We start from the raw sequence: 11,378 nt of genomic DNA on the forward strand, positions 1-11,378 counted from the left end.
CCCAGCACTTGGGAGGCAGAGGCAGGTGGATCTATGAGTTCAAGGACAGCCAGGGCTACATAGGAAAACCATGTGTCAAAACAAATAATAATAATTACTATAAAAACCAAACCTGGGCTGATTTAGCTCAGTTGGTAGAATGCTAGGTTGAAGGTCATGCTAGGCTACAAAGGAGGGCATTAAAATGCAGAAGGACGAGTAGTATCACAATAAGAGCCTGGTCTGTGTTACATCATACAAATCTAATCCTATCTCTACCACAATATAGTGGGGCAACCAACCTTCAATAACTTGGTCCCTCAAAATATTTGCCAGAGTCCAAAACTTGATTCCTGCAAGTTGTCTTCTGACCTCCACAAGTTTCCTAGGACACACACATGCCCATGAACACACACAAATAAGTATAAAAATTTCTTTACCAAACTGTAACTACTTAATGACATTATTTTATAGATAAGGTACTGTGGTCAGCATGGGAGCTCACATCTTTAATCCCAACAATCACAAGGCAGAGGCAGATGGATCTCTGAGTCTGAGGCCAGCCTAGTCTACACAAAGAAACCCTTGAAAAACAAACACCAAAAAAAGAAAAGAGAAAACGAAGAAAGATTAGATACTATAAGATAAATGAAGTACTAGATATATAATACAGAATTCAAAGCCTTGTTAAGACCCAGGATGTGATTAGTATACTCAGGGCCTTTCGATCTACAGCATCAAATAAAAAAGTAAAATTTACAATTTTGATGTTTGAGATCTTTTCTTTCTTTCACATATGGGGGTCTAAATTTTTTGTCACTACACTATACTACAAATCACTTCCTCCCATTCCTCACCCTCCCCATAAACCTGACCACAAGAAATCCTAATTTATTTCACATTTAGGTATATAATCTCAGCTTTGATATACCTCTCATTTATTCAAAAAGGAAAAATTATGTCAAGTCTAGATTTGTTTATAGTTCTAACAACACAACAGAAGCTAGAAAAAATTTAATCTGAATTTGCTAACCTCATAAAACTTGCACAGGTAAATCAATATTTTAAAACTATATAAAATTAAATCAATTTATGGACTACTTCATGTATAATTTGAAGCAGTATTATACATGGTGTAAGTTCCATCACTATCCAACCAGTTATGATAGAATAAATTTAACCTATTTCAAACAACTAAATACTTAGCCTGAAGCAATTAGAAGAATATAATGTTAGTACCATAGAATCTATACACATAATAGAAACTCACATTAACAGTCATGTTTAATCTAGTCTAAATAAGGCTATCTTTGCTTATAATCCCAGCATTTGGTAGCCAGAGATGGTGGTATGGTCAATAATTAAAGGTCAGCCTAGGGTACATAACATCCTGTCCCCAAAAAACTAGTCATTTCAGTCAAGATCAAAAATAAGCTCAAAAATTTTCACCAGTTCTTCCCATAATAATCATAAAGATTACCCAATGCTGACATTGCTCAGTGAGTAAAGGAGCTTGCTACTCCCTGAGTGATCCCTGGAACTCACAGGCAGAAGGAGAGAACCAACTCCTAGAAGTTGTCCTCTGAACTATACACACTCACACAAACACACGCACACACACATAGTAGGTGAATAAATATATATAAACAGTATTTTCTAGAAAAGATTATTCAACCGATGGTTGAATGAAAAATAGGCTAAGGTTATACTGAGATAAGGAGCCACTATAAATCTTCAGTTGTAAGAATGGATTGGGAACTTCTGCTTTACCTTATCAGGCTGAATGTATACCCTACCCAGTAGTTATGAGGGTCATTTACCCCCTCCTGAATTGGTGTCAAAGGAGATCTAGTGGGAGGTCAGGATTTTCACTACTTCTACCACCCCCAGTTTGTCAGTAGAAGCAATATTTTATTTCTTATGCCAATAATTTAAATCTTATACCTCCCCACCAGGTTGCTATAATTGGAAGCCAAAATTCCCATCCCCATAAAGCAATGACCAGAAGACACTGCGTCTCCAATCAGTTTCATTAAAAATTGGGGAACCAACATCTACCAACACAGGGCGTGAAGGAGGCAGGGCTTCTACCCAACACTTGAGCGAGCAGAGGATCCCTACAAAATGAAAGATTTACACAAGATCCTTAGACACAAAAGGTTCAGGTTTCAATTTTTCAAACTCAGGTTAATCTTAAGTGAGAAAGTAAGAAAAGATCAATAAATGCAAACAGTAAGACAGTTAACGACAAACTCTATGTCCTCCTATCTGAGGACCTCTAGATCTGGGATTATAGTCTTACGTTAATGCTCAGAAGATTCTCTGTTAGAAAGGAAAATGTCCCAGATCCAAGACCTATCCTTACATGGCTGCGGGTCAGGTGGGAAATAGTAACAGGGTCCTGCCCGTAGTATCACGTGGGAGTCTTTTTTAGTAACCGTCTTTTTTTAAATCAGTGTATGAGCTCAATGGCATAATGGAGGGAAAGAAATGTGGAGGTAAAAGAAAAATACCAGTGAACGGACAATAAGACTTCCAAAATTAGCATGATTCTTGTTTTGAAGCTGCTCTTTCTTTGAGAATTATAAAAATAAATGTTATACTATAATACAGAGCATTATGGGGTTTGTTCAAATTCCATTGGAATCTCATATAAGAAACATCTTTGTTAATCTAGATAAAGGAAGTCACATAGTTAATAGAAATTAAATTGGTAGGAGCTGGGCTGTAAGGGAAAGGGTTGCATGTGGAAAGTACAAGCTCCTAAATATATGGAAATTATGATTAAATCAAACAGTTGAGAATGACACCTGGGGTTCAGTAGTTAAAAACACTTGCTGTTGTTCCACAGGACCTGAGTCCAATTCCTGGCATCCTCATTGTGGCTTACAACCATCTGCAACTTCAGTTCCGAAAAATTCAGTACATTCTTCTGGCCTCTGTGCCTGCACACATGTTGTGCACAGGCAAGACACCCATATATAATAAAAATAGTAAAAATTTTTAAAAGGTTTTTAAAAAGAAGTTGATAATAGCTGTGGTCAAGATAAGGAAGAATATAAATGAAGTTGGCCGATGAAGCAATACTGTGAGTCTATAGTGACAGGCTAAAGTAACACACGAGAAGTTATATGAAACTATTCAAAGAACTTATGCTAAGAAATAATAACCCATCACCATAGAGTTATTGATGGTTCTAGTGCTGTTACTTTAAACTGGAGATTTTCTGGATAGGGTTTGTAGCTCAGTGGTAGAGCACTTACCGTGCTCAAGGTCCTCAGTTTAATCCCTTCTATTAGGCAGGATATTGGCTCTGGGAGGGGGGTTGGGGGAGGAACTGACCAACAGGCCCTGAAAGACAGTACATAAAAAACAATAGGTGAAGTAAAAAGAATATAAAATAAGTCAACATTGTGAGACTAAACATTCATCATGATGTTACCAAAACAACAATGTAGACAATTAGAAATTTTTATATAGGGCTGGAGAGATGGCTCAGTGGTTAAGAGCACTGACTGCTTTTCCAAAGATCCTGAGTTGAAATCCCAGTAACTACATGATGGTTCACAACCATCTGTATGTAATGAGATCTCATCCCCTCTTCTGGTGTGTCTGAAGACAGCTACAGTGTGCTTATATATAATAAATCTTTTTTAAAAAGAAATGTTTATATAATATTTCACCACAGATTTCTTCATGAAATTAACTTAACAGATTAATTCTGAGTGGCATATTTCTTAACCAAATAAGGCAAAGTATATAGTTAAATTGTGTTTGATTATAACAGCCAAAAGACTGTCCAGAAAAAAGAAACATAGATCAAGTGGAAACTTCTAGTTTCTTTGGAAAGTTAGTTGTATCAAATGATGTTTTTCCAGGGCACAAAGGTGAAAGGGTGTCTTGTTAAGGCAGACATATGAAAGGATGTTTTCCTGAAGCAGACGCAGGTGAAAGGATGTTTTGCTATAGCAGACACATGAAAGAACCCATAATGAAGGAGTATAAATCTGACCCCACAGACACTGGGCGATGAGCACTGAGCTTTGGCTTGGTTTGCTCCACCTCGCTACTCTTCACTAAAGACATGAATGTATTTGTTCACCTTGCATAGCATTATTGAACTCAGCTTGTGGTAATTGAGGGAAACTTGCCTAAGAACTGCTCGAGAGGTTCCTGTGGTAGCTTGCTGCTTCCATGGCTTCACCTCAGGCTAGTTGGAGAGCCTGGAAGTTTCTTCAGGACTGAACTACAGCTGCTTGGTGTCTGCCTGTTGTCTGTCTGCTGAGAATACTGAACTGTAGCTGCTGACTCGTGGTATTTGCCTGCCTAGAGAACTGGTCTGGAGCTGCTGAATCATATTGGTGTTTGCTACAGGCTGAACTGCTGAGAAAGAAGATTGAGCTCACCCCCAAAGAACTATTGCTGAAATGTCCACTTCCCCCATATCCTAATAACTTCTCTTTTCCACTACCTCTGCTGGGTGGTGGGCTAGAGGAGAGGTTGAACTCTTACTAAAAGTAGGTTGCAGAAAAATATATGCCTACATTTAGGGCTAAAAGCCCTTCATCAATGGTGAGTTGAACATGATGGTACATACAGGTAGGCACTTGTTAAAGAGGATAAGGAAAAGTTGCCAGCTTAAGTCTGGCCTGGATTAAATTCTTAAAAAGAAAATAATTTAAACACAAAGCAATTGTAAGAATCTGATCTTATGCTACCAAGTAAAATCTCCAGCACCAAGAATAAGTTACTTCTTGTTGAATCCCTAGCCAAAGGGATTCCATAAACTCTCTCCCCTCAAAGGCTATTGGTTACGCTCCACAACCTTATGTTAAGGCTTTATTGCTAAGTACTTATGTCCTCAAACGTGGAGAAATAGAACTGGTCCCTAGCTAGAAGCTTTGCCTATTTGCTCTTCCCTCACTAGCATGTCTATTCCTTCACTGACATTACAGCCTACTTCTTTAGGATTCAAGTATACACTGAAGACCAGCCGAGACATCCAGACTTGTGAACTAAACAACTACTAGATTCTGCTGCATGTCTCTCACTCCATTCTGCCATCTTCTCCCCCCTCCCCCAATTCCATGAAACATCTTCTTAAAAGCATCTACCCATAAGACCTACCATGTTTAAGTGTTTCCCCAGCCAGAAGGGTTCATATCACAGTTTCAATTGGCCTCCTATCTTTGTTGGTGTTTGTTTGGGACAGGGTTTCTCCGTTTGACTCTGGCTATCCTGAAACTTCCAGTATTGGCCAAGCAAGCCTCAAACTCAGAGATCCACCTGCCTTTACCTCCTAAGTGCTGATTGGCATCTTAATAGGAGAAAAATTTGAATACATATATACACAGAAAGAAGATGGATATGGACACAAAAGATAGCCTTGTGACAAAGCCAAAATTGTAATAATGAATTAAACAAAGGAATGTGTGCCAGTATCACCAGTGGCAAGGAACAGACATTCAAAGACCCATACAGGTTTACAAAAAGCATGACCCTGCCAACAACCTGATCTAGGACTTTTGGCCTCAGGACTGTGAGAAAATAAATTACTGTTGTTTTAAAGCATACTTTTTGCATACTTTTCTTTGGTATTTTTTTCATAGCATTTCCTAGGAATTTAGTATAGAGCCTTATATCCTTATATAGAATATTCTGATATAGAATCCTGATATCCTCATGTCATGATAAAGAACCAACTGTGATACATCCACACTGTGGAGTACAATATGAGTGACTCTTACAGACATTATACTGAATGAAAGTCCCTCTTCAGAGACCACATCCACATAGTTCCATTTATGTGACATTTAGTTCAAAGAAAATCTACAGGCGTGGAAAACAGATCAACATTTGCTGAGGCTAGCTTCTGCTGACTACAAACAAGAATGGTAGAAAAATATTTTTGAGGCATGGAACTGCTTGGTAGCTTGGTTACAGTTGTGGTTGTATCTAGATCTATGTATGTGTTACAACTCCTAGCACAATATATCCTTGAAGAGTTCATTTCATTGGATATTTAAGATTCCGAAAATGGGCACACACACTGACACTCAAATCATTTTCTTTTCAACAGTACATGTAAGGAATTCCCATTTTGGTTTCTGCCAGAAAAGTTATGATTGGGATTCTGCCACATTCGGCCATAACTTCTGTGAACCTTTTGTTTGTTTGTTTGTTTGTTTGTTTGTTTTCCATTCATAAAAAGAAACACTGTCTAAGGCAGTGGTTTTCATTTGATGCATCTTACCCCCATATGTTGCCTTTGTAGTAGTAGGGATCAGGGTGAGGGTCGACCTGGACAGAGGGGCTTTTGACCCTCTGGACCCACAGGTATTTTCAAACTGAATAGTCCTGCTCTATCTGTCTCTCTGTTTCCTTCTAAAATCACTTCAAAGTGCAGTGCCTGGACCCAGTCAAAGCCCAAGCTATCTAGAAAGTTGAAATAATTTTTGATTCTAGGGCCTACTTGTGAGGCTCATTCATTTATCCCTTTGACAAATGCTCTCGTGGATCCAGGAGCTAGCAACACCAGTGAGCTGTCTCTAGTCATCTATGACTCTAAATTAGGCATGAGTGATTAGGGAAGGTGCATTCAGTACAATGAGGCCACTAAAACCATTCTAAATCTATGCCTTTTCTCTGGTTTGGTCTTATAGAACCTTAAACCCATTTTTACACACTGGGTGATTTTTTTTTTTGTTTTTTTGTGACTGTTTGTAAACAACAAACAGTTTTAGAGGCAGAGAAAGGCCACGGGGGTGGAGGGTGGGGGTGGGGGGAGTGAGTGTTAACACAGAGCCTTCAGTCTTAGAGCAGCTCACTGCACTGTACTCTGGGGTCAAACCTGGCAAGTTCCAGGTTGTATTAAGGGGTTTTGTCTTCAGGGGACTCTATGACAGAAGGTCCGTGATTGCTTTGACAGAGAACTGAGGATCTGAGATACCTTAGAATGGCAATAGAAGGAGGTGACAGTGGCGACAGGGCTGAGACATGGTCAGTAATGCCAGCCTTCCAAGTTGTCATGGCTAGATTTATGTCAATTTGACACAAACTATAGTCATCAGATAGGAAGGAACTCAATTGAGAAAATGTCACCATAAAATCAGGATTTGGGTCAGTATGTAGAGCATTAGAGCATTGTTAATTAGGGATACATGGGGGAGGGCCCAATCCATTGTGGGTAGTGCCATCCTTGAACTGCTGGCCCTGGGTTCTATAAGAAAGCAGGTTAAGCAAGACACAGGAAACAAGTCAGCCAGCAGCACTCTTCCTCGACCCCAGCATCAGCTCCTGCTTTTAGGTTTCTGTCCTGTTTGAGTCCCTGTCCTGCCTTCCTTAAGTGATGGATTGCAATGTGAAATTGTAAGCCCAATAAGCAATTTCTTCCCCAACAACTTTATTTTTGGTCATAGTGTTTCATTGCAGCAGTAGAAACCCTAACAAATCAGGGCCTATGAAAGGAGTCCCTGAAGTCCTGTGTCCTACTCTAAGTCAGAACCTTTGACATCATGACACCTCAGGTAAGTTATAAGCTACTGGATAAATGCTTCCAAGTACACCAGGCTCAGCAAGGCCTCATTCCTGTCTGACCTTTTAACTCAAGTGAACCAACTCTTATTTTCTAGATTGGATGTATGCATTCGTTGAAGACACCATAGCACATGATCTGGGAAAGAAACTAATGTTTCTTTGAGAGGCAGCTGAAGGAGGTCTCAAGACCTCTTGAGGACCTGATGCTTAATATATTATTCAAAAATAAAACCAACCAAACAACACTAAACCCAAAACTCTAAAGAGTAGAATGGTTTCTTCAATGAATGCATAAATTCAATCTAGAAAATAAGAGTTGGGTAACTGTGGTTAAAGAGCCAGACACAGATGGTATGAGATTTGCTAAGGCCTCGCTGAGCCTCCTGTGAAGGCCTGGAAGCATTTATCTAGTACCATTACTTACCTAAGGTGTCATGATGTCAAAGGCTCTGACTTCCAGTTGGAGAGAAAGAGAATTTACTTTCAGGTTAGTCAGCTCAGGAAGGGCTTCGGATCTCTTCTGTAGGCCCATGGTGCTATTGGCAGGTCTGTTTAAGCTGAGCCACACTTGCTGCTGTCCCCACTCTGCCACATTCCTACCTCACAACTAGTTCACTACCATCTTAATTCCCTTCTCCCCAACCCCCATTTTAGACCCACCCCACCTTCCCCCTCTACACATTCCTATCTCATGATTCCACCTCTCCCCTCCCCCACATTCCATTACCTCCTGTCTGCCCACCTCATAATCCAACCTTCCCTTTCCTTCTCTACCTCTCCACCTGAACGTAACTATACTTTACAGCCATAGTCCTCTCATCCTGATTCTTTCCCACCTCAGCGTACACTTAATCCCAGCCCTCTTCTCCCACTCCCCAGACCCTTAAGTCATCCCCTGAAATTTCTACCTTCCTATACCCTGACTAACATCTCCAGCCCCCCAGACACAAACCCCCACCTCTCTACTTCACACCTCCATCCATATCTTTCCCCATTCCCTGACCTACTCCCACCTCTGCCTTCTGCCAGGTCCCAGCAGCCTGACCTGTTCCTTAAGAGGTAAGAAACATTTCACTATCTTCCATTGACTAAACTTTATTCTTTGAAGATAAGATTTAGAAACACTTCATCATTGTGCATTCAACTTTATTTGAAGATATGATAATTAAAATTCCAATCCCTTCTCTCCCCTATCCAACCCCATCCACAAGGTCTTCTTTCCCTTTGTTTTAAACCAGAGGTCCAAGGTCATTTTTTTAATCTTGATGTAGGATTCAGTCAGGGGAAGAAATGGATGGCTTACATTAGCTCCATTAAATAGGCATCCTTTTCATAGATGTTAGGAATCAGACCCATAGGAGAGTAGATCATGTGAACAGTATTCCTACTGAACAGCTTGAACTCGTAATGAATCAGTTGTTCCCAAAAGCCATTGTTGGGACGGATGATGGGGCGGCAGGACTTGGTCCATCTGTGCGCATCCAGCAGGGTCATGGTGTGGTATTTCATTAGATAGGCAAGGCAGAGGGCTGCTGAGCGGCTCACTCCTGCGGCACAGTGCAATAGTGTGCGGCCATTCCTCATTTCCACGCCATGGATATGATCAGCTATGGGGTCGAAAAAGTCATAAAGGTAAGAATTAGGAGCATCGCTCACCGGCACATGCACATACTGAATGTCTTCGAAGAATGTGTTCACTACTTCTACGGAGGCATTGATGATCGTGGTGATGTGGTTGTTGGACAAGGTGAGCTTGTCGTTAGCTACTGCAGAGTTACTAATAAAAAGACTGGTAGTTATTTGAGAAAGACCATAGATGTTATCCTGTTGGATAGCTTGAGACGGAAGGATGCAAGATGCTGCTGTCATCACCGTGACAGGTCAGCTCAGCATTAGGTTCCTGGGCATCAGCCTCTGCAACTTTGGGAAAGCAGCTGCTCTTCTGCTCTCAGGCAAAGGTATGAGGGAAAGGTCCAAGCATTGGTCAGTAACCTTCCTCTGGCTTCCTCTACTACCCATGTGTCACAATGGTTACCAATCTATCTCTCTCCTTCAATGCCCAGATGTCACAATCCCCAAAGGCACAAGACTAGGGCTTCTAGTATAAAGCTAACTTGGTGGTCACAACCCACCTTCACCTCTCCTTCTCTCCCCTCCCCTCCTATGCCCTCCCCCCTTCCCCCTCCTCCTCTCCCCTCCCCTCCTATGCCCTCCCCTTCTCTCTCCTCCCCCTCCCCCCTCCCTCCCCTCCCTCCCTCTCCTCTCCTCATCTCTTTCCCAGTCTCTCTCTGTTTCTCTGTCTCAGTCTGTCTGTCTCTCTCTCTCAGTTCTTTTGTCCCCTTTCTCTTTCTTCCTTTCCTTTTTCTTTTTCCTTCCTTCCTTTAGTTCTTTCCTCCTGCCTTCCTTCCTTTCTTCCTCCTCCTCCTCTTCTTTTTTTGTCATTGTTTATTCTTGAGACAAGATTTCAACATTGTAGCAGTGTGGCCTCAGCCTCCCCAGGGGTTGGGATTATAGGCCCGCTGGATCATATACAGTCTCCAAAGCTTTTCTTCATAGTTTATAGCTTATTTATTTTTTGAAACAAGGACTTAGGTATTCTGAGGTGATCATTAACTCATGAAGACTGGGATTACAGGCCTGCACCCATTTAAGCAGTTCTGAGGATTGAATTCAACTCTACATCCCCAGGTTTAGTCATTTTTAAAAACAGAAAACACTTAATTTAATTATTTTGTTTGTTTTGTTTTGTTTTGTTTTTGGTCTTTTAAAATGTTCTATTACACCATATCTGATTATAAATATATATATATATATATATATATATATATATATATATATATATCTCCTACCACACTGAACACAACACCTAAGGCTTCTACTTTATTAGTATTAAAGAACAGAGCTTATATATTCCTTACACAGTAATAGTCTCATATTTGAAGTTGCAACAGCCTTTGACTCATGTAATAAGCTAATTGCTACAAAACTGCAGCAAGATAAGGGTTAGTTGCTGCTCTGGCTCTTCATGGTCATAACCACAGAATTGTGTTCCTTCCTTCAAACACTTTAAAGATGCTTGTAAGGAAGCATGACTAACCGATTTCCAGCCTTTTATCTAGGCTATAGTTGTCCTGTAGTGGTCAGTTGTGACTAATTCAGCTGTGTCACTGTCATTTCGGCATACAGCCCAGTTGATTCTTTTTATTCCCTGAAACAATAGCTGAATTATTATGCCTGCTTCCTTCAAAAGAATGCCCATGTGCTTTGTAAACTATAAGTCATTTTGATTATAACCAAGACGCCCTGCCAATAATATTAAACCATTTTGGAAGAAGTTAATGCCATATTTTTTTTTATTAACTTGAGTATTTTTTATTTACATTTCGAATGCTATTCCCTTTCCCAGTTTTCCGGGCAAACATCCCCTAATCCCTCCCCTCCCCTTCTTTATGGGTGTTCCTCCCCATCCTCCCCCACTGCCCTCCCCCCAAAATCACGTTCACTGGGGGTTCAGTCTTAGCAGGACCAAGGGCTTCCTTCCACTGGTGATCTTACTAGAATATTAATGCTACTCTATGAGGTCAGAGTCCAGGGTCAGTCCATGTATAGTCTTTAGGTAGTGGCTTGAACCCTGGAGGCTCTGGTTGCTTATTGTTGTTCATATGGGGTCTTGAGCCCTTCAAACCCCTTTCCAGTTCTTTTTCTGATTCCCTTCAATGGGAGTCCTATTCTCAATTCAGTGGTTTGCTGCTGGCATTCGCCTCTGTGTTTCTGTTGTATTTTGGGGTGTGTCTTCAGAGAGATTCACATCCAAGCCCTGTCGGCCGCCTGGGCACTTCAGCAATACGTAACCGAAACGAAGT

General features: G+C 40.8%; 1 protein-coding gene across 1 annotated transcript; it reads right to left on the reverse strand.

Moving 5' to 3' along the window:
• Positions 1–8,651: 8,651 nt before the first annotated feature.
• Positions 8,652–9,495, reverse strand: LOC116888230 (dual specificity phosphatase 21). Its single transcript, XM_032889517.1, has one exon. It carries the CDS (start codon positions 9,382–9,384, stop codon positions 8,815–8,817), a length of 570 nt encoding a protein of 189 aa, XP_032745408.1. The 5' UTR covers positions 9,385–9,495; the 3' UTR covers positions 8,652–8,814.
• Between the last annotated feature and the right edge of the window lie 1,883 nt (positions 9,496–11,378).

This window comes from Rattus rattus, chromosome X (genome assembly GCF_011064425.1).
Source record: "Rattus rattus isolate New Zealand chromosome X, Rrattus_CSIRO_v1, whole genome shotgun sequence".
Classification (NCBI taxonomy): domain Eukaryota; kingdom Metazoa; phylum Chordata; class Mammalia; order Rodentia; family Muridae; genus Rattus; species Rattus rattus.

Excerpts from the sequence above, each read along its gene's own strand:
- LOC116888230 (XM_032889517.1), bottom strand. The coding sequence starts at position 9,384 with ATGACAGCAGCATCTTGCATCCTTCCGTCTCAAGCTATCCAACAGGAT.